Source organism: Sparus aurata, chromosome 21 (assembly GCF_900880675.1).
Source record: "Sparus aurata chromosome 21, fSpaAur1.1, whole genome shotgun sequence".
Classification (NCBI taxonomy): Eukaryota; Metazoa; Chordata; class Actinopteri; order Spariformes; family Sparidae; genus Sparus; species Sparus aurata.
Window position 1 is genome coordinate 23,800,836 of NC_044207.1, and position 27,577 is coordinate 23,828,412.

Here is a 27,577-nt window from a genome sequence, read left to right on the forward strand (position 1 = left end):
GTTTGTGCGTCTGTCCCGAAAACCACCAATGCAAGATCTCAGGAACGCCTCAAATACATTTTTTGAAAGCTTGACAAAAACTTCCACAGGAGCTTAATGATCGACTGATTAGATTTTGTCAGCGCTGCTGGATTGAAGATCTGTATGAAGCATTTGAAAAATATCCTCTAAGTGAAGACAGCATGTCTCTTACTGGAAATGATTTACTGTAATCATACATGTTAAAACAATGATGACTTCCATGTATAAATCTAAACAGCCATTAATGTAAACTTCATCTTGACTGGTTGCCAGAGAGGCGAACATGTGTAACATAATTCTAGTTCAATCAGGAGAGACTTATAACGACTTACAATGAGCAAGTATTTATTGACATGTGCACAATAAAGATGGGAAATGGGAATAGTCTTTGGCAATTAGAGCCCAGCGTGATGTCACGGTATTTTAAGGGGATAATAAAGCTGTACGTGGACTAGGATCCCCCCCTGATGGAATCGGAGGTGATTGGATGAAGAGATTGGCTGAGATCTGGTTGGATGATAAGAGATACATTGTGAATGCACTGGAACGACAGCAGCAGAGATGAGAACAGATTTAAAGTTTGGCAATCGACATTATGATGGCTTAAGAAGACTGTGGTATAATCTGGTTGGTTTAACTGAAAGAGTAAACAGCCACAGTCAGCTGATCATGACTGAGGCGGTATAAGAAGCAGAGAGGAAGAAAAGGGGGAGCGAGACAAGTGCAAATGATGAGTAGCGTTACACAGTCTTCCTGATTGAACTTAAGCTTCTGCTTCTTTTCTGAACCTTGACTCGCAACGCCCTGTGCCGCTGTGTCCGTGCCATTCGCACTTGGCGTCTTGCCATTTTTCGGCGCCTTGCCGTTTCTCATCAATAAACGAATTGCTTGAAAAATTCTAGATGCAGACGACAGTTTTGAGGTCTGAACCAGGCTGGGGAAAACCAAATCCTGTCTCAGATCTCCTCTCGGGCCCTGTGTGAGTCACATGGACTGAAGCAGGATAAAAGAGAACATGCTTTGTTTGGAGAAAGCATCTCTGTTTTGTTGGTTTGGGAGGCTGCTTTCTTCCACAGTCTTTAATCGCTCGTTGTAACCATGGCCGCTGCAAGGCAAACATCGAGCTGTATGTGCGGTGAAAGCTGTTCCATCTGGGATAAAAATCGGGTGGACTAAATAATAGGGACACCTGTCAATATAAGGCAACAGTACCACAAACTACAGCCTCCATAAAGTTGAATCAACGCCTCTCTAACACATTATGACCTTAACGAAGGGGGGATTTACTGCAGTTGGGTTGCATTGTCGCTGTGCTGTTTCCCCGACTCAACGGTGTGATCTACCTCTGCTGTGCTCTTGTGATGTTCTGCTCTCGTACAACAGGAAGTCGCACCGCATTCTTCGCGCTCTTTTGAATGCAAGTCTTTGATAAATGTCCCGTTGTGAGTGGGCGGCGGCGGGGAGGGGAGGCAGACAAAATGTTTGCCACGTCAAGTGAATGAAGACTTCCTCTTCCTCTGCGAGACTTTCAGAGCGATTGTTCTTCCCACAACAATAACGGCTGCGTGTTTGGAAGTGTGTGCTAAAAAGAGCAGCAGACTCTCTCTCACACAAACACACACACACACACACACACACACACACACAGGCATCAGGCAAAATCTAAGTGCACAGCTGACATTGCAGGAGGTGCAATCTTTGCTGCTGCAGTAGATGAAACTGTCCACTCCGTGACCCAGTAATTGGTAACCTACTCCCAACTCCATCTCACTCTCCACTTCCCTCCCTTGCTTATCTCGTCGCTTCACCTCTATCCTTCTGTATGTTTGTTAAGCCTCTCTCTGTCCCTCCCATTCTTCTCTCCTCCGTCCTCTTTCTACTTCCTTACTGCTTCATCCCTTCTTTCTTTAATCTCCTCTCTCGGTGTCTCCCTCCCCCTGTTTCTCCCCAGTTCTTCTGCAAAGGTGGAAGCTCATAACTTAGTGCGGCATTATTATACAGGAGAAACCTCACTTGCATGCGCGCGCACACACACACACATATGCGTGTGAAAGAATTCCACTAACCTAAGATTAACACTCTCTCCCAGTGCTGTACGCATAATCTTCGGTGCCTGTGTAGGAGAAAAATGAGAGCTAAGGAGAGCGCGGCAGAAGAGTAGAGCAAAAGGTGCGTTTGCATGCCAATGAGAACTGATTCACCTGGAGAAGTCAGGTTTAAAGAGTCCATGAGAAGTAAAAGAAAGCCAAAAGAGTCTTTCTCACTCTCATTCTCGTCTCTTTCTTATGTTTCCCCTTCAGTTCTTTATTATCAGCCCCCTTTTTTTTAACAATCCCAGTGTTCTTACAATGAGCAGAGCCATTGGCCCTGTAATAGCCTGAAAAGAACATAACTCCAAAGTCAAGCTTGTTAGAAATGGTAAAAAAAAACAAAAAAAAACATTCTCCTGCACAACCAGGGACATTTTAATGCCGCTTTGAACAACAATACATAAACAGGGGATTTGGGAACGTAATCCAGCGTTGCCTGGCCAAGTATGTAATGACTTGAATGGCGCCGCAATTGCTACTTGCTTCCTCTCTGTAATCAATTATCATCAGAGGGGATGACAAAGCAAGGAGCCTTTTTTAATTTTGTCACCACAGCAGGTAGCGCTAATCTACTATGGATTTGGGAGGGTTGACATTAAATGGACTGCGTGGAGGCCTGTTTAATGGAGAGCGCTCGTAAGGAAAGTGTCGGGGACCCCTGGTAATGTATCGCTCTTCTCAAAACGGAAGTTCGGAGGGGGACCTTTAAAGTCCCTCCCTACCTTTTTAGATTTTTTTTCTACCAGCTGTTAAGACGAGATTAAAAAAAGGAAGACTCCTATTTTAAATCGATGCTTAAAAGATCGTTTCAGAGGAACCAGCGATGTCAAGGGCAGAGGTGCTGGCAAAAGAAAGGATACAGTCTTTCAGGTTCAGGTGCTGAACACTTCAGAGAAGTCAGAGAATTCAAGTTCAGCCATTTTGGTAGAATACATTTGATTTTTTGTCAGGGGCTTGAACTGAATGTAGCGGCGCACTTTTTCTTTTCTTTTTTTTTTAACCATCGCATGCCGAAAATGTTCTAATATAAAATCATTGAAAAGTTTCCCTAGCTACAGGGCAACACGACCCACATGTGGCATGAAAGCAGCTGGTGCAGCAGGTAAAATGTTTTCATGGCTGCTCGGTGTTAGTACTGTGCCACAAACACATCCAGTGTAGCTGTGGGGTTATTTTGGAGCACACACTCGCACGCATCACCTGCTTTTTGTGTGCAGCTTCCACAGTACCGGGAGGGGATGCAGAGATAGACTGGGGAGTTAAATGGCACAATGTGTCTCACTAACTGTACCGCCTGCTGCAGTCTGGTCCACTTAATGACCAAAGACGCAGCACAAAGCAGGACTGACCTCGTGGCCAACCGTCGCAGCGAGGCCATTCTAAAAATACAATATTTAGCAGGTAACAAATGGTCAGTTTAATTTTTTTTCCTGATATTTCACAGCAAATCACATTGGCTCAGAGGGCTTTACAATCCGTACAGTGAACAACATCCTCTTTCCTTAGAGCCTCGATTCAAGCGAGGAAGAACTTTCGATTGAACCCATTTCCCTGATTGCAACAATAACACTCTTGAAACATAACTGCAACCTCCATGTGCCTAATTTTCACCCATGAAATCAGTCAGTGAAGCTAACGTTAGCTTACGGAGAATGAAAGCTCTCAACGTGTTCAATGAAATGATGTCTTAAACCCACAGCTTCTATTGTCAAACTCGACCTACCAGATAATTGTCACTGGACATCGACGTAGTGTTCAGCCCTAAATTATTATTATACCTTTAAATGGGATTCCTTGTCATTTGAAGTATAACAGTAATGAAGCTTTCACTAAATGTGAGCAAGATACAGATGAAGGCAAAATAAACATCACTCATTTCTGATCCATATGATTTAACGATCAAAATGATCTTTTGTTTCGAGCAATCCAAAAATTAACAATCTTAAAACAGTCTAATATTGATTCACATACCATTTTAAAGTCATCTGTAACATCCAACCCAACAGCTGTACAGTTTTCACAATATTGTATTTTCTCCCTCTAGTGCAGCGACCTGGCAAAGCACCACTCTGCTTGTTTGACCTCCTCAAACACAACCTTGGCAGACACTGTAATTATCCTTAGAAGCACGACAGAACTATGAATTCATTTCAGCCAGCTTTCAGCTTTTAGTGCAACGTGGGCGGATCATAGTATTGTTTGCTCATGCTTAATTTTGTTATTGGGTCTCGGTTTTGTGATTTTCTCTGTAATCACTGTTGTGGTGTGTTACCGGAACAGCAGGTTTGCACCATTGGGGGCTGCCAAATTCACATGCTCATTATCTCAATGTCCAGCTTTCCTGTATTCCTGGATAGATGGTGGCGATATAGCATGTAAATACAGTGTTTTTTTGGCAGTGGACACTCTAGGATTAATGGTGCGGAGCTTCCCATCAGCATCGCCACAGCCTCATAATGTAATCCTAGCGCCGCCTTTTGTCGCCTTTTTTCAAAACCTCTTCTCTCGCCCTTAATCCAAACATGATCTTAAGCGGCGGAGCTTGACTTTCAGACACGGATCCGAGCGTGACGTAGCTGCCTGTGATTCACTGGTGCAATCAGGAGATGGAGACCGATGATTGGATTATCGTTGTGCCTGATGAAGGAGGATGACCTGTTTATTTTTTTTCTTCTTTGGCCATCTCTACTTTATCTCCATTGCCAATCTAATTGACTTGGCAAGCGTCCATTGAAATCACTTAAACCTTTTTGCAATTAAAGTAATGATTTTAATCGGGTTTGTTCATCTATCGGAGCGATAAGAAAGACTCAAACTCACTTCAGTGCGCTAATGAGCGCCATTCCCTTTTTTTTTATTCTGATGAGGGCAGGGCAATATTAATTACCTCATCTGGGCAGAGCTTTTGGAGCACATGCGGTGTTCTGTGTTCTCCTGCCACACTCTCTGCCGTGCCAAAATAACACGCCTGAGGAGAAATTGGGGTTGAAACACCGAGGTTAAAGGTATAATTAAATTCAAACTCAATTTTGGCATGTCCAGCAGTCTGAGAATGAAATTAGGTAGAGGGTGGGGAAACAGTAGGCTCGGGAGAATAACTGAGACCTTCTGCAGCTTTCTTGACTGCATAATTTCTCTTTGATGTGTGTAAGAATTGGAGAAACAGTGATCAAAATGGCAAAGAGAGTCGGAATTAATCAGTATGAATGCAAAGCTCTTTTGTGTCTTGGCTCCTATGATTATAACTGATGATGGTTGTTGAATGATGCTTTTTTTTGTTATTATTTGAATAGTATGCTATTCAAAATCAGGAGCTGTAATTGATATTGTGCGTCCCTCTGCGATTGTACTACGAGCCGCTGTGTAGATAATGACAACCTCTCTGCATTTGAAAGCAACAATGACACAGCTCCATCGTTTATGTAGAAATTCATGTAATTTTCCAAAATGTCTGGGAACGGAGACAAAACAGCTACCGTCCATACAAAGTGGGGTTTTGTCGTTTTTTTTTATATATATAGGTTTTTGATTTTCTTTTTTCTTAGCGGATGTGACATCCGCCAGCAGGTTAGGAGCTGTGTCATGTGGTTAACAATTTACAATTGGCACAGACCAACATGCCTCTGGTCTGGTCACAATTTGACAGATCGATAACCAATCAGACCGACAAAAATGTGATATAGCGCTGAGAGAGGCATCCAAGAAAAACACCATTTTGAGTTGCCTACAAATCTACACACATGCACTTTTTTTTTTTTTTTTTAAACAAGCTGATGCAGCTATGATGTGTAGAGGAGGGTGACAATTAAATCCATCTATCTGCCATTTTATGTGAAAGCGTACAAATGCAAAATCAAATGACAAGCTAGCACGACTGGACGCCTCTTCATAATTTGCATTGTAATGTCGTGCATTGTAAAGAGGGCAAAACTATCGTACAATAATTATTGTACATCTGGCAATGCTGCCCTTGACCGACCCGTCATAAAGCAATGAGTCAACCACTCAGTTGGTACAACATCATAAAATTATTCATCAATCATTCTCGGACAAACCTCATCAGTTCCAGCTTCTTAAATGTTAGGTAGGTCAGGTTCAGGTTACGTTATTTGGACCTGTAGGTAGATTTCAGTGAGATAAGCATAGTAAAGCATGACAAAAGTACTCCTGGTAAAATGCTGTTAAAAAGACTGGATCATGGTAAAACGGAGAAAAAGAAGAATAAAACCATAATGTATAACCACCTTGTTGCCTTTTATGTCCTGCAGTGATTAGATCTTCAAGTTGAAGTGACCAGTTATCTTATTATCAAATCTGCTTAATGGATCCTGATATTAGCGTTGCTTTTGTGGATGCACTGGGCTTATGTTTTTGTCGTGTTGTCATCCTAGCGATGGACATGCCAGCTGAGTTGACCGCTCTCAACATCACCCCGCAAGGAGCCCTGCTGAGGTGGAACCCCCCTCTCTCCAGTGTGGACAACTACGTGCTGACCCTCACACACAATCAGGGTGAGTTCCTGTCATCAAAGTGGCTTTCACTCTCTCGCTGTTTATAAGACAATTAAAGGGATCGATTGATAAACCACCCACCGCAGCGCCCTTTTCTCTGTGAGAGCCGGATTTCCAGGATGTCAAGTGACTACAGCACAGTTGCAAATCATGAACAAAGTCAGCTCATAATCTGCCCTTCTCACATCTGCCCCGCTGAAGTATCCTCCTCGCTAATTTTACAGGATCCCGACCCTTTATAGATCAGCTTTTTTTTTATTGATCCCACCGTCCGCTTGAGTCATGATTGTGTTTCATGCAACCTTGGATGTGTGCGGCGTTGTTCAAGCAATTATTTACTTAACAGCTTGTTATTGACACTGAGCTCTTTCCCCATTCTGCACAATTAAATGATTGAAATCTTATAGAGTCATAGCGTCGACTGCAGTAAGATTTAACTGCAGAGTCAGAGCATAATCAGCAGATTAGTTTCAGGTCATTCAGGTGCAGCGTGCGGAGTTGTGACAGGTTTTCAGTGTGAGCCTCGGAGGCAATATAGATCCATTTGTCTTGCTTTCAGAACTGTTTATCATGCTCGGTTGAACCACTAAGCCTTGACACAAACAGTGCAGCTTGTACACGGCTGTATGTTTTCTGATGCGAGCCATGTCTGGGCTGTCTGACAGCCATATCCAGATAGGTAAGAGATAACCATATTGCTCCTCTCAGAGTCAACGTATAATTTGCTCCCTGAACCAAGTGGATGGCTGCCAACTCTCAGCGAGTAGATACAACTCAAATCCACTTGACACACACGGGCTGGAGTGCTGAAATATGAAAGTATAAAAAGATTCAAAGGCAGCGTTTAATTCAAACAAACATCATTATGTGTTAGCAGTCATTAGCCTTTTCTGTAAAGCATGTATTTTTATATTCACCAGTCAAATGCTTAACACTTGATCTCGAACCATTATTTTCTCTCCGTGATTCTTATAAACCGGCTGCAAAAAAAAAAAAAAAAATGTTATGGGAAGCATATTTCTCTAATTTGCACATGACCTCACTGACTAAGCCATGCCTTGAGTTATCCAGAGGAATCTGTATTACTCAGCTCTCGGAGTCAATGTGTAAATTGCTTCCTGACTGACTGGACGGCTGCCAGATCCCCTCAGTAACGCAGACAGCATCTATATGCTGGACACATATTTGGAAAACCAGCCTCCTCCATGGTTTAGAGAAGTGCAATTCAAGTTGTGGACAAATCCCCCTAAGTGTCAGTGTATTAACTCAAGGTCAATAAAAGCTCAGATTTTGTGGAGTATTGTCCTGCATCACAAATGAGATTTGTTTTAATGGCAACCAGGAACACCCGCATAAAATCCAATCCATCAAGGTATCAGTCAAACTTCACATAAACAAGGTTATTAGTGTAAATGTATGGCTCGTCCATATCTTTACTAGCATCACTGTCACTGTGAAGTTTAACCGTAATGCGGCTCTCGACTTCATTTCAATCACTCAAACATCTAACGCAACGGAATCCCATCAGTGAGCCTGAGACACTTTTATTAAATTGTATCATTGAAAGACTTGTTCTCATTTTACACCATTGTTTTCTTCATCAGTAATTCTTTTCACAGTCAAATCAGAGGCAGTTTCTTCTGGCTAAAAATATAAAGTGGTAATTTAATGGCAATTGAATCGAATTCACCTTGTTAGACAGAAGTGTTGATCACCTTCAAATGATTCTTAGAAACGCATTCAGATAAGATGAGTGGTGAATAAAGTTTTCTCAGTCGTATATTTCATGTAGAGTACTCATTTTTCAGATTAAAAGATATTTATAGTGTGGCCCCCAAAAGCATAATTAGTGAAGAAATACTTCAAAGAGATACAATTTAATGTATTCTGTTTAGACAAAACCAAAAACAGACGATGTATGAGATGTTGTGAATGTAGTCAACACATTAATATATGTGTTCTGTATTTCAGTGACAGCCGATACTTTCCTGGTGGAAGGTAACAAGCAGGAGCACCAGCTATCCAACCTGAAGCCGAGCACCAGCTACTCCGTAGCCCTCTACGCCACCAAAGGACCCCTCACCAGCGGCACCGTCATCACCAACCTCCAAACACGTAAGTGTTTATCTCATTCAGCTGGAGTCTGAACAGCGGGTGTGAACAGTGACTCTGGGATTCGCACTGTCGCCTCACAGTAGGAGAGTTTCCCCCTGGGATGCTTGGTTTCATTCATACCAAAAAAAAATGTGCATATTAATTATGAATTCTCCTCTCATCGTCCTTGACTAAGGGCAAAGGCTTCACAACGCTTCTACAGTAGTTAGAATTTAGAAAATCTCCCTGGGGTTTAATAAAGTGCAGCACAAACAACAACAACTTAGTATTACGATGAAAACATGTAATCGGTGCCAGTGTATCATGCAGTTCACCATCAGGACCAACATAGAAAAGTGACAGCTGGTTGGAGGGTTCTGTGGATGGAAGTCTTTTTTGGAGATAAGCATATTTCCAAACATGCTTGTCTTGTTTATACTTACGATATTAGTTTCAATCAAAAAGGTGGCTCGTAAATTGGCGTGCTGCAAAATAGTAACTCCTCCGTTGAGTCTGTGATGGACAGTGAATAATAACCTTCATACATAAGAATTGGCCATTGAATTCATTCTCCAAACAAGTAAGGACCAGCAAGTGTATCACTAGTTTAACCACTAACTGCTGTTGACTGTAGCTCAATGAGCCGTGCAGGTAGCAGTCTTATGAGTTCACTCTGCCTGGACTGGGAGCTCGCTGCGCCGGGAAGTGTTGGTGACACCACCGGCACAAAGGTTTTGAAGACAGTGTGATTTAAAGCTAATCCAACCAGGATTTATGTGACAATGAAGACAAGGTGGGATCAACCGGGGTTGGAAGAGATGCGGGAAGCGGGAGAGGAGCGAGGGTGAGTCAGGCATCACTCGGCTTCCAACCCAGATCTGAGCTAAACTCTCATACTCTTCTCTTGAGCCACAGATTGGTTTAACAACATAGGACGGCTAGCTGGTTAGCATGCTGTCTTCAGTAGACATCCCTGCAACGCAACGCATAATGTCAAAAATGTTGTTTGTTTATTCACATTCTTTTGGCAATTAAAGTCCATGTAAAATGTTTTGAACAGCAATTCTGACACTGTTCATGTGTAATTGAATTGAAACAATTAGTCTTGAATGGCTGCAACACACCAGAGGATGCCTGGCTGGTAGAGCAGCTATTCTTGTTGTTAAATAAATCACCCAGATATATTTACAAATCATTTCTTCAGTACTACATGTGCTGATTAGATTACTTTAAACTTAGATTTCCTCCGAGTTTATTCAGCGGTGTGGGGCTGTTTATCTGACAGCATCTCTGCTTGTTCCAGGAGAAGAGTCCACTTGCTGGTGTTTGAGGATTATGTACTATATGCTTTATTGATTGGTGAAGTTTCAGGTGATAAACATGTAGTTTGTGGTATTCTGTGAGTAAATGTTTTCTTATTAGTATAGGTCACTTTTCAGTGCACTTTCTACAGGTCTGAGCTTTTCCCACACAGTTTGCTTTGGAAACCTTGGATCCCTTATCGCTGTGCAACACTCACTGCACAGTTAACATGAGTCACATGGGTCAGTGTCTTGCTGGAAACTTTGACATGGTCAAAGGCACAAGCTGTCATGAGGATTGAACTTATGAACTCTCTGTTCGCCGGGGTTGCTTCATCTCCACGTGACCCGCCTCTCTCATTACATTCACCTTCACGGAGTGCTTCATTGAGAGGAAAGTTGGGGATGAAGGAATTGTTCCAGTTTAGCTGAGTTGCAGCTCTGTAAACTTTGTTTTCTTTTTAGAGTTCTTGCAGGGGGGAAAAAAAACAAAAACTTTTCCGTCAGCAGAGGAGTTCTTAATCCCTCGGGGAGAAGCGGAGCTAGCTGTCCTGCACTGCAGCAGAGACGAACTGCTCGGAACAGATACAAACTCTGAGCTGCAGGGACTTCAAAACGTAAATGGGGCTCGGGAAAATTAGGCTCACCTGCAACCATGTCAGTGCTGTACATGTATAGTAACTCATGCATAAACAAATGTCCCTGGCTGTTTAAGGTGTTCCTTATTTGGAAACAGATGCTCTGCCTAGTGCGTCATGTACCTCAGCTTCCTCACAGAACAACACAAAACAGAAAAAACCCTGGTGAGACTGTCATATAAAAGAAAGAATTTGAGATATTGCTGCGATGCAGTCACAACGGAGTGAGTGAAGGCGACAAGGATTTTGAATACCACGTCTCAGTGAGTCAAGCAAGCGATTAATGCTCGCTTTGTTGCTAATAGACTAAATCTGTTCTCGCCACGGTCACATTCCTCCATTGCAGATGGAAGGACCGATTGAAGGACGTCTGCGTGATGTCTGCTTCACTCAGAATTAAACCGACTACAGGACAAACAGGAACAAGTGTCGTACACATAGTAACAAAGCGGCACCTCTTATGCAGTCGTTAATCAACAATCTTTACATTATTAACATCTTAGGATCAAATTCAGATTTGCTTAACTGTATTCACTGATGTTGCTCTTTAAAGCTTCTCTAAATGTTTTACTCTATATTTTGGAGACATTTGGACGGTTGTATTTTATTCAAAAACTTACAACACAAGTGCCTTTCTCCCACTGAAGCGTCCGCACAGTTGTGTAATATGTGGGCCCATGTAAGTACAGCACTCAAAGAAACACACAGCAATGAAGTCTTCAGCCCCGCAGGACTAATGATGACATGTCAAACCAGGGGGTGCCTCAGTCACCCCCAACTTCAGAGGAGTCTTCCCCTGTTGTTAATTAAACTTCCTAATTGAAATATTAAAGCGCGTTTCAGTTCGCACAGCTTGTTGTCTCTGGCTGTTCCGCTCCAGTGGAAAATATCACGTTGCGAGCGGGCTGTGAGACGGGATGAGGCCATTGATTGGTTTGGTCAACTAGTCTGGCGGTGAGTCTTTCACCACACGTCTGCTGCTCTGGTTCTGTCTCTGTCTCTGTTAGACTTTCACTCTTAAGAGTTGCAGTTCACTTCTCTGTCTGTCTGCTTGGGTGAGAGTAACTGGTTACAGATGCATTGATACACAGTATTTATAAAGCTCATTTTTAAACAAATGTTGACCAAAATAGCTTGCAGAGAAAATCCAAACCTGTTAAAATACATAACATGAACATGAAAAGGTAAGTCACTCAAACAGACTAAAAGATGTGATTTAAAAAGTCACCTGAATCGTCTTTTTTGCATTGAGCAGATTGATCATACGATTCTTAGACCCCATTTCCATCTTGTATTAGAATGTGATATACTATATGAGCACTCTGGCTCACATCGTGTTGGCAGCTTAGGTAGCTTCAAATGCAATCTGTACAATTTGTGCACACCACAACATTGATACAGATATTTGTTTTTAGGCAACATACTGTAAAATACAGGTTGTCATTCAAATGTAGAGAGTAAGCAAGTGAGAAGACTGTAGGAGACACACTTCTAGATACTGATTATATGTGTTTTCTGTGCCGTGAAAGCACCAGAAGAGTGCTGTTGGTTATATAACTGCAGTAAGAGTAGTAGCCCACACTCCGTCACTACAACAAACTGAGACAATATTTTCATAAAGAGAAAAAAATAACTAAATGAATTAACTTACTTTGCTGAATTTAAAATAGTGGACACATACTGAATAATTTGTGGGGGGGGGGGGAGTGTTTCGCAGTTTTATAAAGTTTCCCCGTAGCTCAAAAAGTAATTTATTAAAGGAGTCTGGGTCGGATTTGCTGCCACCTCAAATCACTCATTGCAGGTTTAGCACTGGAGGACAGACACCTGATCTCAGTGAGGATAACGAGAGTGCGCCAAAAATACCAGGTGTAAATGCAAAAGAAGGAAAAAAAAAGATCAGATGATTTATTATACGGATAACGTGTCTAGATACAGATCTTATTTTAATGCCTGGTGTAAATGGGGCGTGAAGGTCGGTGGTTTGAACGTACGATATGCCATCTGACTGAACTTTTCCATTAGATAGGTGTTGTTGAGACTTGTGGCGAGGTTGGAAATAACTAGCCGAAAGACACATTTTCTGTGAGTGTGTCTGAGTCAACAAAACATACTACAACCCAGCAGATCGTAGAGACCCTGCTTGTCTTCAACACAAGGCAGTTACTCTCTTATAAAGTTGCATGATAACAGAATATTATCTTGTGAACAGGAGTTGCTCACCAGTTTTCCTGTTCCGTGTGTTGCACACGAGGTGAAGGGTCAGTGAAAGCTCTTGCTGTCACGTTTTGACTTTTACTCCTTTTAGAGAAGGATGGTCGTCTCCATATGCATGATGAACACAGCACAGAGAGAGAAGGAAGGGGAAAGGGGATCAGTCGGACTCATGTAAAATGTGACTGAGACTGCCTTTAACCATTCAGGTTTTTTTCATATTTTCTTGGTGGGGGGAGAGTTTTTTTTGTTGATTCCCAAGCCTCTTAACCACAGCTGAGGGTTGTTTTGTTGTCTGGCCTCCATGCCTTGAGAGTTCAACACAGAGTAAGACAGCTCTCCAAAGGCTGATATTTAAGCTATAGGGGTGGAAAATAAGGGATTTTGCCACGGGTGTCTCCATAAGCCTGTAGGCTGCAGCACCGGGCTTTCTCTCCCTCAGATGTGTCTGAGCCCACTTGCTGAGAGGTGCTCTGCGAGTTTTTGAAGCAGCAGAGATCCTTGCTGCGGGCAGCGTCACTGCGCTCCGGCTGGTTGTTGTTCAGCAAGTGCTGCGAGTGCTGCTATTACAGAGAGATAATCTCCATTCTTCAGGCAGCTGAAGCATCTTTGACACTTTAATGTACTTTTAAGATCTTGCGTCCTCATAAATTCTGGGCTGTTGATTGTTTTCCTGTACACTGTTTGGAACTCTGCAACATCATTAAAAATATCCATTCTGGCATATTGAATACACACTTTATATAATGGCTTTACTTTTAAATTCATCTAGTCTAGTCTAGTTTGTGCCTAATTCTTTTACATAAGTTCAATGAAAGTGTCAAATTAAATGCAAAGTTTTATGATGATGTTGAGTCAGTGTGTATCAATTAAAATAACTTGATGTTTGATTTATTACAGAAGAACACATTGAAATGCAGCTACTTTTGTGAATGATAAATACCTAACAACATTGTGTTTATGAAGAAGTTCACTTAGAACTGAATGTTTATACCTTAATTTGATTTATCAGGTAGTAGCGTCATTGCCGCCCCTGTGCTTCCTGCAATAATAACCAGGGAGGAGAAAAAGCTGAATAGTTTTTTTTGGAATAAAGTCAGGTGATGAAGGGTTTAGACACACCTATATCGATAGGGACAGGAAATTGGATGGCAAAGAGGCCTGGCCTCTGTTCCTAAACCTTACTTTGGTGTAATAACTTTGGTGACCACTACTGAGAACGGTTGACGAGGTCTTGTGATCCGAGGCTCCCTGGACAGAAATCAAGCCCACACTCTGTAGGAGGTGCTGTGTGAAGCAGAGCCATGATGGGGTGAAATGGCCTCAAGTACAAAATGTTAGGAAGAACTTTGAATCATTGTAGCAAATCTTAATTACGGTTTGTCTGGCCCGTTTCAGCTCTTATGATATTATCCACGGTGCCACTGTAACTAAAGGCTCTTGTGTATTCTTCAGGTCCAGCTGAGATAACATTTAGTCGTCCCCCTGTGCAGTCAGAAACATGGTCAAGGCAATAAAAGGTCTGTGGGGAGATATCAGAGAGGCTTCTTTTTATCTCATCCAGCTGGAGGAGTTTGATTGACAGCAACCGGCTGGTTGACAGAGTGCCGGTGTTACACTGTTGGGAATGAGAGACAATGTAAAGACAAAGCCTAGACAGCGTGTTGTTGGTGGTATCCCAGAGAAAGGACCACACCAGCGTCCAATCCAACTGAGGTGGCATCTGCAGGTTGCCGTTTTCATGCTGTCTAATGTGCTGCCGCTGAGCAGATAATTAGGTAGCTAGCTGGTAGACTGACATTAACAGTGCACTTTTCCCCGGTGAACGTTGTAGGAAAAGATGCGTGTTCATTTTTGAGGGTTTGACGAAAAGGAGGCTCAGGTAGGAAAGGCAATTTAAAGGTAAATTTGAAAAAAAAAAATGGTTGTTGTATCCTGTTGAACTGATGCAAAACTAGGAGACTAGGAGATCATATGAAACCAAAAAAGAAAAAAAAAAGTTTCTCACTTTTTGCTTTAATTTCCGCTGGACTTAAAATACCGAAAATAGGTGCTAAATTCCGTGATTCCATCTGTGAGGTCCATCCCGGTAGCATTTGTTGAATTGGATTAGATTCCCCAAAAAACTCACGAATTAACTAAACGTCCAGAAGGAATCATTCACTTGCAAATCGGGATAGAGATGTGATATCCACTCTAATAACTTCCTCCCTCTTGTCTCCCTACAACAAATTGCCGCTGCCCATGCTGCCCTTCCCATCTGCTTCTCTGTGTGTGTGTTTCTTTCTTCCCTCTCGCATTGTTTACACGGTGTGTTAATGAGACATTAGATGTAGCCAAACCTATTCATCTCAATCCCATTGTTCAAACCCCCGCCTCTGAAGATAGAGCGTCGGGGCTGCCAGGAAACTCCGGCGGCACCTGCTCACCTGTATGGACACGCTCAATGCGATGGTTTAATTGGGAGAGAGGGAGGGAGGGAGAAGGAGAGGGAGAGGAGGACAAGGAGATGGATTTAATTGGGCGAAATGAGGGGATCGATGGGCAGAATGAGGGTGGTTGCTCCGACTTTATGAATTAAAATCTCCCCTCTCCCCCCACGCGCCCATGATGCAGCAGCAGAGTTCATCAAGTCGAGGGGAGGACGAGAACAAAAAGATAAACTGCGTTCACTCTCCGGCGCGTTGAGTCGGAATGGCAGCCTGTCAGATAAGGAGGAAAGGAGGAGGTGGACAAAGGATGGGAGAGCAGGAGAGAGGAACAGAAGCACGGACGGAGATAAGAGGGAGGAGAGCGGAGGAGAGGAAGACCCCAGGTTGAGGTGGGAATAGGAGGGAAACAGACAAAAGGAGGGGGGAAAAAAGCAGGAATGAGATGCAGAATGTGCTGTGTTTATCTCGAACTGCACTCACTCTTAAATGCTCTTTGTTCCCTCCTCTGCCCATCTCCTCTCAATCCCCGTGTCGCACCATGTGAATCTGCCTATCACTGTCTCCCACTGAAGGCTCCCCACATCTTTCAGGAGGTTATCAAGACGGGTACACGCTGTTAATTACCGAGCTGTCAACGATTTTACCATATGCGCGCACATGCCAGGATTTAAAAGAACAGAGATTGGGGTGCGGAGCTGTTGATTTCCTTTATGTGTGCAGGGACGCGCAAAGTTACGGGTTCAATCGAGGGTTGGATGTTTAGCGAACAGTTAAGCCCCTCGGCCCCCTCGAGCCCTCAGGAGAAGTTAAAAGTTCAGGCTGTTTATAGAAGCCTGTGTTTGTTTCACTGTAGAGGAAAGAACAGAGGAGTCAAACAAAGGCAATCACAGAAAGAGACTGTCATGTAACGGATATCTTTATCTCCGATTCGCAGCGTTGACGTCGGATTGCACAGCACACTCGGCGGCGCCTCGCCCCTGCCTCTCCTAACACAGAGCGCTGCCGGGTGCGACCGGCTGACGATGTGCCCCAGAGTCATGATGTAACTACAGGAAACAGATCTTTTTCCAAACAGAAGGTCATCTATTTTCTATCAGGCAGTAAAATGGGGTTAGAGTGCGTCGGTGCCGCTGCTGCCATGTCGGTAGATCACATATTGACTGAAAAAAGAGGTGATGTAAGGTGGGGAAATTGAGGTGAATCTCCTTGTGATGTGGTTAAAGTATCAACAAAGGCTCCATAATGTGGCCTTTTTGAAAGCTGCGCAGGGACCATGAATATACTCGGCTGGTGTGATGTAACGCGCAGTAAAACTTGGGTGGGCTCGCTGATCAAGGGCCTGAATGCATTTGAGGCCGTGATATACCGTGACTAAACAGAAAACGAGTCTCAGCGCTCGTCTCACTCAGTCCTGCGGGGATTTAGTGTTTACTGACGTAGAGATTTTAACCGCATCAGGGAATACGGCTAAAGGATACTGTGTGGGCAACTATGTCCCGTTATTAATCTCTACTTCATCTACAAAATACACAGTTTACAGTCGCCATCCCTTATTGAGGACCAAGTGATCGACCGTGTCGTTAGTTTTAATTTTTTCATTGAAGGATAAGTCCGTCAATATTTTTCTCATTATCAACAAAGCCAATAAAAAAGACAAAGTACTGCGCGTGTGTCTAAAGCCTAAAATAGCTCATCCCTCTGTGTCATAGGCCGGCATTGTTCTCCAAAAACTATTAACGCCTCAATGAGCCTCAACATTGCACTGGATGACACGTTCTTCCTTTGCAATTACTGTGGCCACTGTAGTTTATATCAGGTCAAATCCTCTACACACCGTCCTGCTGCTGCAAGTACTCACTGTTGTGCCAAGTGTGTAAAATAAACCCTCACATTTGCACCATTTATTTCAGTTAACGGATCTACGCCTACAAACTATAACGGCAGGGGATCAGAAGGAATGTCCTGGTGGTTAAGTGGGTTAAGACTGGATGGGTATAATGTTATCACAATGCCACGTGTCACTTCGTATTTCCTGTCCGTCCACACACTGCAACATTATCCAATAAAGTGGAGAAAAAGAATTTAAAAAATGTTGATATACAGGGTGGCATTTCATCACGTCCTTGGTCTCTCTATTTAAATTGTTAACAGTAAGAGAAATCTGTATTAATGTCAGCTTCATCCTCTGACTCTTGATTCCAAGTGGCAGCATAATGTAACACTCGTGGCTCAAGTGGCAGAAGAATTGAAAAAAGAAAAGAAAAATGATTTTAAAGATGACCTTCAGCAGTGCTGGCATACCAAGTTTATTTAAATCTACCCCAAGGAACCTTTAACTTTAGAGGAATGTGACCATCAGCAAGAAGACTGGCTGTTTTCATTATGATATTATAGCTAATTCTTAATGCCGGACACCGGGTTGTATTCAGTCTGATCAGGGTTGAATAAGTCATATAGTAAAACTGTTTTTATGGCTGAAGATTGAGGAGTCTCAACCTGAGGAGAGAAACTGCTCTGTAGTCTGGCGGTACGGCACTAAAGCAAACTTTCCTTTACAGTTATTAATCTTACAGAGCCAGAAATGGATCCTTGTTTAATTACCACGCATCCTGCAAACAGCTGTGTTTAAAGAAAGAAAATGATATGAAAAAAAATGGGTTGCATCTTTCTTCCCTCATTTCCAATACAAATGCATGCAACAGCCAAATCAAGACCTGTAAAAAGGAGTTGGGGGTGCTCGTACCTCTTTTGTCCACAAGAGCTGCCAGAATCAACAAAAAAATGAAAGTTCCCTGTAGCCACTTTAATCTCAGCATCTGAGGTTTTATCCAGAAATATTGGGTCATTGTCACCCAGTGCTGTTTCTGACCAGTCGGCACCATATTGGTGTGTGTGTGTGTGTGTGGGGTGGTAGTGTGAATTTGCAAAGACAGCCTGATAATTTCGCCTCCCTGCAGATTTTCTGTGGGTCAATTTTGGGTTTAATTTCCAGCTTGTTGATTTATGTGTACTGGACCCAGATTTTGGTCCCTGTACACGGTGGCTGTGATTATTTTGCGGCTGCTGGTATTATTGCGTGGTACATCTCTCACGATGGTGAGTCAGCCACAGCTTGTGTTAATTAACTAGTCGATCAAGAGCCTGCAGGAAGCCTACAGTTTGTTTTATTGCCATGTATGAAAACCCTCTAGATCATTTCTATAAAAAAATACTTGGATTTTGTTCTTAACTTTGCAGATAACAAATAATACAATTAAATATGTCAAGGATTAACCAATATCAAATAGCAAATATACATTATTTTCGAATTGTGCTCCGCATGATTCATCCACATTAAAGTTTCATGATTGTTGAATGGTGAGAATGAGAATAATGTGAGCTTTTGTCATCGGTGATATTTGAAGCTTCTCACAAAGAAAATGTTAAAACATATTTTTTGAAGCGTTGGTGGGTTGTTGTTATTTTATTTTATTTTTTTCGCCATGACATGCTGTGGATACACTCAGCAGAGCGGCGCAGAGTGCACTTGGCCTGTTTTCATTGTTCATAGCAGCGGAGCCGCGAGTTCAACGCCGCGGCCTCAACTGATTTGATCTCGTGTGAGGAATGTTGAAACCGAAATTACTCAGTTGACCCCTTTCTGATTTTGCACTTTCACATTTTCTGCAAAACACAGCTACAGTATCAGCTGCGAATTGAACCTTTGAATAACTTCTGCATGCGCTGAATAATTCAATCAAATGAACAGGGCTGTTTCTGCCTAAATGCCTCGACAGTATCTTAACGCTTGACTTTAAAAGTGCTTTGTGAAGAAGAATGTGTGATATTTAGTATTCAAAGCGATTCCGACCACACAAATCGTAAGCACCTAACAGAGAAATGTACTTTCTTACTTCTTACATCAGGCATTCACTCACTCCAACTACGAGAAGCTGAAACATGATGAGTTTAAATGATAAGTAACCATGTTTTGCAAAAGCGGGCAGACAAATCAAGACCTCAGTCACTATTTGAGACTTGCACTACGCTGTCGGTGTAAGAAAAACCATGAAAGCATTTCTTTTTTTACACTGAATCGATTGTAAACGTTGAGGTTTCTCTCTCTCTCTCTCCCTCTCGGCAGCCATGGACACGCCCCTGAACCTGACAGCCAGCGAGGTGAATCACCGCAGCGCTCTCATCTCCTGGCAACCGCCAATAGCCGAAATTGACAACTACATGCTCACCTACAAGTCAACTGACGGCAGCCGAAAGGTCTGTTGCGCGCACACATCTGAACTCTGGCGCCTCAACTCTTCCACACACACACACACACACACACTGTATTTCCTTGATGTTAACATTTTATCTGCAGCCAAAATGTGTTTCCATATCTAGCGGTTCTGTAAATCCTGTCGAGTAGAGTTGCAAATGTGTCAGGGAGATAAACTACTTTTTTATTTTTATTTTTTTCTTAATCCACATACCTGAAAATAGAAACTGCAGATATTGTAGAACATGTTAAACCCCCCCTTCGGATTTAGAAAGTAGAGAATGTTCCCAGTCTAATCAACTCATTAAACACTGGGATGAACAATGTTCAGAAAGAGGAAATTAATGCAGAGTCACAACTTTTTTGAGCACTTGGAAATTCATATTTTATCTTTCAATCATCTAATCCCTTGATGTTGGAGCTTGCGAGAATTTGGGGACACACACTCACCGATAGAAGCACGCACAGGGGGAGTATGCAGTGAAATTGCCTGTCTAATAGAGATATTACTATAATGTGTCTCAGAAGAGACATTGTTTATTTTGATTAAACTTTTTGACATGGCCGAGTAATGGCAATAAACCACGTTAGCAGGAGCTGTGTGGAACGGCTGTTAACGAATTGAGTAGAACAATTTCCCAAGATGCACTGCAAAATACTCCCTTTATTGGCAATTAGGTGTCTTACAAACAAACAGGCCCCTTCAAACGGGCATGGAGCTTATAAACAGTCAAACACACACACACACACAGACGCACATCCATACTGATGAAATGATGATTCATCTCAAGCCTCTTTCTCACACAAACACACACACACTGACCTTGAATGTGTGTACTGCTGTGCGGTTGACCATCGGGTGTCACTCATGCACAAAGAACGCAACACTAACAAGTCAGAATACCCCCTTTCTTTAAATACAGACTTCTATTTACATCGCTCTCTTTATTTACCCGTCTTTTCATCCTCACTCCAAAACAACGGTTTGTTCCTTAAGAAACAGCTATGGCATTTACATACAAGCAATATTAAATCAACATTTTGTATGCCATCTCCGAGACTCTGCATATATTTGCATGTTAAATCAAACTGAAATTAAAGCTTTTTCTCGTGTCCTCTATATCTGCCTAATACATAAAACATACAGAATACAAATCAGCACCCAAAAGGGAGAATGTCATGTTTAATACTGGTCGGTTTCATTATGGCGCCACATATTTTAGCACTGTTGACAAAGAACTTGCTCTCGTAGACCAGATCACATTTTTTGTACCGTCCATCATACAGTAGATGGTCAGACAGCAGTCTGCTTAAGTCTCCGTCATATCTAACTTATAGATAAACCTTGCTGTCTCAATTACAAACATGTCTTGAGTTGCACTTTGGAATATGTGCACTGCTGACATCAGCTTGTTAGCTATTTATCTACGCTGCTGCATCTCATTAAGCTGCTTAAATAGTTGGAGTACACATGTGATGTCAGTCTGTTCTGATGTCATCTTTACACTTTAAAACCACCGCAAGCAAAACACTGCTGGTCTGCTGTCGTTAGCTACAGTTTCCAGCCCTAGTTTGTTTTCTGAGCATCCACGTGCTCCTCAAGGTGCAGAGAGGAACATATAATGGACACATCTGTGTAAAATGTTTCAATGTGCAATTTTCTTATTCATTCAAGTTGTTCTCAAATTTTTTTTCTAATTATATAATCATAACTCCAGCTATTTTTCACATTAAGGTGTGTGTATAGGTCTTGGGGAGTACTACTGCATATGTGGAAAAAAAATTAGTTCTTTTTTCACATATGCAGTAACACTCCCCAAGACCTGCAAAAACACTGTCATATATACAATTGGAGGTGTTACCCTTTAATAATAATAACAGCCTCTGATATCCTGATTAAACCCATTCAGAGTACAGATACAGATAATGATGTACTTGCTCATCTCTAATTATTAACATTATTTAGACTGCAATTTCAGTCCACCGCCTACATGTTATTTGTTGTTGATCACAAGCAGTAATTTCCCATTAAATTGGCAAGTGAAACACTAATTCTCTTTGAAGAAATGAATAAAAGTTCGGCAGGTCTTGCAAACCCACTCGGAAGATTTGGAAATCAGTTCCATTTCTTGTTCTTCTCTCCACTTATGGTCATGTTCTGCTAGATTTTATTCAAATCCTCTTTCCCCGCGGTGAGCTGCCTCAACAAGTGTCACATTTTGAATTCATATAGTTCAGCAACAAATGAGTCATGCCACTCATGCTCGGAGCGGGAAAAAAAAAAAAGATGTCCGCAGACGGAGACTGAAGTGGTCCTTGTGAGAATTTTCCTCGGGGTTGTCTCCACTCGAGGTCTGTCTCGGCTGAAAACACACCACAGCGTTACCTCGGTTGAAGTCTTACACATATTGGCGAGACTTCCAGCTGTTCAGCCAGCCTTCCGTCTTACGGAGATAACTGATGTTTTATAATTCACACAAAGTAGCTTTGAGATTAATAAAAAAAAATAAAAAGATTAATTTCTTAGCTGATTAACATTTACTTAACAGTTTGCAAACGCAAGTATCACAGCTGGTTATGTTCATGCCTGGAGTGATAAAGATCTCCCTGTTGACATGGGCACACAAGGGTAAATACACATAAAGCACTTTCGACCACTGAGCCACGCAATAATTAGGGAGTGTATGATGGTGTGCGTTATCCTTGATAAGACGTGGCTGTTTCACTTGCAATAAAAATCTTTTCTTGACCCTGAAAACCTGTTGGGAAAATGTCAGATCCTCGGAGACGGAGACACTATTTACCAGCTGCTTCCCCTGCATAATTCACATGGACACATTGCCTGGAAATGTGTGATTTTTTTTTTTTTTTCTCCTCCAAACTGGCTGAATATTTTATTTTTACTTGTTCATATTTAATGTGTATCCAGGGCAAACTGTTACACACATGCACACACACAAATTCGACAAGTTTTCATTTCTGTTTCAACTGGATTAATTTCCTCTCCACAAAAGTGATGTCAGGGAAAGTTCTCTCTCAAAGGCGGTCAAACATCTTGGCTTCCTTAAGACTGGCTCAATGAGAGATGATTTGTCAAAAAACAAAGGGAAGTAACTGTATTGTACCCTTGTGACTTCTTCGCCCAAAATAGAAATGTTTGTTTCCTGACTGCTTTGCGGCTTCTTAGCTCGGCTGTCCGATAAGAGTCTTTTATCTCGTTTTTTCCGTTTGGTTGCCACCCTTGTCTCTTTTTTTTTTTTTTTTTTTTTTTTGCTTCCTCAGCTCCTCTTTTTCTATTTCCAAAGTCACTTTTCACATGTGAGGTCACAGGCAGCCACACTGACAAACACACCACAACACAATGACATCAGTTACAATCTTTTTCTATTGCTCAAAAATAACAGGTTTATGTGGTAAAAATAAAATAAAATTAACCTCACCTATTTTGTCTAACAGGCTGTGAATATTGTGCTACTGGAGCATGAAGCACACTGTCATGTGTTTCCTGAACAGAAATAGCTTGAAGGTTTTCTTTGTTGCCATACTAAAGATCTTTGTAAAACTCACAAGCTCAAGTCAATGTTTTATCAGCGACTTACGGGGATTCTAATATAATTGATTTTCACCCCGAGGTTTAAACTGAGTAAATATTAAATTATTACTCTTTCAGAAAAGTATTTTTTTTTAATCTCACTTCCCATTAATTGTGTGTGAATGAAATCTGTCCTGTGTGTGTATGTGTGTGTGTGTGTGTGTGTGTGTGTGTGTGCATGCTAGGAGCTGATCTTAGATTCAGAGGACACGTGGATTCGACTGGAGGGACTGGCTGAGACCACAGAGTACACCGTCAAACTCCAGGCTGCAAGAGGACTCGACACCAGTGCTGTAGTCTCCACTACCTTCACTACAGGTATATATACTGGATGCGCAAAATAATAGGTCCCCGGATTCAGGCCCAATTTTCATGTCCCCTCCCTGTAGAAACATCTTGAGGGAGACTTCCTGTTAAGGCTGCACCTGCAGGGTGGCTGTCTGCAGCCCTCCAGCTGAACTGTGCGCTCAGTGTGTAACTGAGTGCAGAATATTTCAGTCAGTTCAGGGTCAGGGAGCATCATGAAGTTGTTTACCTCCTTAGATTTATGTGATCGGTACATATCGGTATCCAGGCTGTGTAATAAAAGCGTTGCAGGATTACAGTTTTACTTTAATTCGAATGACATTTTTGCCACTTTGGAGCAGCAGAACAAGCCGTAACCATATTATTAGAATAGTCTCGCCTTATGAAGTTGATATAGCAAACCTCTTAGCTGCTTCTAAACACATCCAGCAGATATGGAGCAACATTAGCATTCATTTGGCGTCGTGTTTCTGGCCGCCTGATGAATTTTCACTCTACATTTAGCACTTTCAGGGTGAGATGCTCCACTGTGTTCACCAGCTATTTTTGTTTGTATGCTGTCTGGTGCAGGGCAGGTAGTGTGCGGTTCAGATTTAAAACAGCTGCCTGCTGTGAACGGACCGGTAAGAGCAAGGAAAAATTTGGACCTAAAAAAGCAGAACAATGAGCTGAAAAGATGCCATAACTCGCCGAACAGCCGAGGGAAACTCTCCATGGGTTTGTCCCTACAAGCAGCTTATTACACAAAGGCACTTAACCCATTGTTGATGTAAAAGTATCAATACATGCAGCTCCTTAAACAATACTGTATGTTGTCAAATGCCATAAAATCTGAGTCAAAAGACAGCCAAAAAAAAAGGAAAAAATAACCTGTCCCTGTTTCTCTCCAGGGAGTCGTCTATTTGCAACACCTCAGAATTGCGCTCAACACCTGCTAAACGGAGAGACGCTGAGCGGCGTCTACACCATTTACATCAACAGAGACCCCAGCCAGGGTGTGCAGGTGTACTGTGACATGACCACAGATGAAGGAGGCTGGATCGTAAGTCACTGAGGAGATAATACCTTTTTAATGGCACGTGTCACGTGCAAATGTAAGAAACTGTGTCAGGCCATGGAAGGGAAAGCAAAAATTGGATTCTGTTGGATGGAATAAAACACAGAATGCCGGTTTGATCACATCACTGAGTCGTCTGTGCTATTTTAGTTTGATAAAGCCGAGTCATCTGATCTTGTTACAACGTCTCGTTTTGGTGTTCAGGTGTTCCAGCGCCGTCAGAACGGCCTGACAGACTTTTCAAGGAAGTGGAGTGACTATCGGGTCGGCTTTGGAAACCTGGAGGATGAATTCTGGCTCGGTAAGATTCTTGCGCTGAGATACTTCATCTCGAGAATAAAACTGTGGAGAGTAAAGGTTCTTTTGTAGCTTTTATAGTTGAAAGATACTGGATGAAAAAAAAAAATCTGCCTCAGCCATGGTTGGAACTGTGGAGTAGTCGCTCTGCACACAGTTTTTCCTTAATAAACCTAAAATCAAAACTAACTTTTCCTCCTATCTAAAAACTATTGTAACAGTCCTGACATAAATTTAAATAGCCCCAAAGGCTAAATGTTGTTTCTGTACTTTGTTTTTATGATTAGTTTAGTTAGTTAAAAGTATTTGCATTCAAACTGCACTGAGCTGAAGTAACTGAGTACATTTATGAACTGTAAACTTGTTGTGTTGTCACATCAAACTGCAGTTCTGTATTAAACCCTTAAGCTTCCTCTAGACTCAAACTCTCAGTGCTGCTGTGTCTTTAGCTCTGCTAGCTGTTAGCTCTGTTGGCTCTGTTAGCTGTTAGCCTCCCTTAGACAAACACACCAAAGGCCTCTGCTGCCCACCGGCTGCTAACAGCTAGCAGCTAACTAGCCCTCCTCCTCAGCCAGTCATTGCACTATTTTGATAATTTATTAATTGGTTTCAGTAAATTCTCATAGTTTTCTAAATCCAGCTTCTTAAATGTGAATATGTTTTGGTTTCTTTGCTCTGCAAGGACAGTATACTGAATATATTTGGGTCGTGGACTAGACAAGGCATTTGAGGACGTCATCTTGGGCTTCAGTAAAAGCACACGAGGACCCGCTCTGTGGTAGTCATAGCTTGATTCAGTTTGTCACTCGCTAACATCTCAGTAATGATCTCTGTTCGTCCCAAACACTCTTCTATCGTCCCCTGGTGATGACGGGACACCATCAGTCTCAAGCTCAACCTAAGATTAAAGTGATACTGACTGACTAGTAGCTGTATTAGCAAGTCAATTCAGAGGTCAGGTTCGCTTTACAGTTTTCCAGCTTCCTGTCGACCTGCACATCGTATTTCAGCTGCGTTTTAAGGGCAGAAGGTTGATATTAACCCCAACTGGCCATGGATTTTGTTTAATCTGAAGGCTCTTTATCAACACATCTTCTCCAAGACTGAAGTGGATTAAATAGCCACAGTCAGTAGATAGTTATAGCTTTCACTTGGTTTCAATTGATTCATCTATTTAATGAAGAGGAGAGACATTTCTAATATCTTCAATATCCTGCCGTTCCTTGTGAGGTTTTTCACTCTGTGTGAAGATTTTTTATTTATTTATTTTTTTTGTTCCTGCTCGTCTCATCTTTCAGGACTTGACTTCACACAGTCTATCCAATTCATTACTGGATTCTCTGAAAGATCATCTCTCCCTGAAATGACTCAGTAATTGTTTTTTTGCGTCGCCTCTGATTCGGAGACAAAAACAACAGAACATCCTCACTGTTGTGATGGACTGCTGAGTGTTTCTTCTCCCTCCCCTCCCCCAAAAATCTCATTACGGAACAATAATTATATTCATTAGAAAATGTGCAAATGAGTCATGTTTCTTCATGGGCCACTCTTTATGTTATTGTTTTGGTGCAGATGATTAAAGGGAAATATTACATGAATATTTCATTCAGTGAATCAGGACACGGAGAAGAATGTTTTTTGAACTTTTAGATTAGAGAAATTAAATAACACTGGGGGGAAATTTTTACGGCACCACATTATAACAGAGGGAGGGCTGCTACTTTGCAGCTGACACGTATCGGATCATAATACAAGATAGCTGTGGCACGCTCGAGTCCATTAGTGACTAAGCGCACTGTAATAGGTGGAGGCATAAAGAGATTTTTAGATGCAACCCCTCATAAACAGGAGCTGACAAAATAATGGAATGGGGTATAAAAAGCCTGCAATTCTTGTCGAGGCTGTCAGATTTGTTGCTGTAGTTTGCAGCGTTGTCGAGTGGAAATGAATAATAATGTCAGCTGCTGCCGTTACTTTTGTGCACCACCTCCGAGACGCTGTTGTAAACATTTTGTCACAATGGGAAATAGTTGGATTACATCTGCAGGTTTACATAAAAAAAAAATGGGTTTTTTTTAGTTGTTTTTTTGTTATGTTCCGACAACTGTGGAGAAGATTACTCACTGGAGCTCAGAAAATGTCTGTAAGATGATACGAACACCATACAGGAGGGAAATTCTATCCTTTTTTTGCAAACTATGGAGCGGATAGTGAGCTTTAAAGTGTTTTATCTTTTTTTCTGATAGGGACCTGAGGGCATCACGTAGCGTAGCAGAACCCTGGCACAGATTTTTTCTAATTTCCGCCCGATTTATAATGGCCATACAATATGAGCCAAAGACACCGGAGCATATCTGATTCATTGCACACAAAACTCCCTCTGACCTGCTTCCACTTGAGCTGAGTCAGCAATAATCTGCCCTCTCACCACTTCTGGTACCAGTCCAGGGCACCTCCATCTCCAGGGGTCTTGCTTTACTTTTTCTTTTTTTCTTCTCATGCCTCCTAGGATGCACTTTCCCTCCTCCATGCCTTTCTTCTATCCCGTACTGTACTCTGTCCTCTCAGCGCATAAAAGCAGCTTAATGTAACCTCGGGGTGTGAGGCATCAAGAGCTGCTCTTTGCTCCTGTGAAAGCTTCTCCCGGTGATGCAAGATTACAGATAACATGCCAGGAGGGAACACGGCAACCTCGGAGCGCAGCACAAAATGTCACGGCTGCCGTACGAAACTGGCTTTCTCTGCGGATCTGGCGGTTAATATAGTTTTGAG

At 42.1% G+C, this 27,577-nt stretch overlaps 1 protein-coding gene across 6 annotated transcripts in view; it reads left to right on the forward strand.

Annotated features, from left to right (window-relative positions):
* Positions 1 to 27,577, forward strand: part of tnr (tenascin R (restrictin, janusin)) — a 180,751-nt gene that overhangs the window by 143,905 nt on the left and 9,269 nt on the right. For all 6 annotated transcript variants that reach the window (XM_030403216.1, XM_030403212.1, XM_030403211.1 and 3 more), the window contains 6 exons: positions 6,503 to 6,622; positions 8,594 to 8,737; positions 19,425 to 19,555; positions 23,331 to 23,463; positions 24,342 to 24,493; positions 24,713 to 24,809. In XM_030403216.1, the coding sequence (XP_030259076.1) occupies positions 6,503 to 6,622; positions 8,594 to 8,737; positions 19,425 to 19,555; positions 23,331 to 23,463; positions 24,342 to 24,493; positions 24,713 to 24,809 (777 nt within the window). The remainder of the gene's footprint in view (positions 1 to 6,502; positions 6,623 to 8,593; positions 8,738 to 19,424; positions 19,556 to 23,330; positions 23,464 to 24,341; positions 24,494 to 24,712; positions 24,810 to 27,577) is intronic.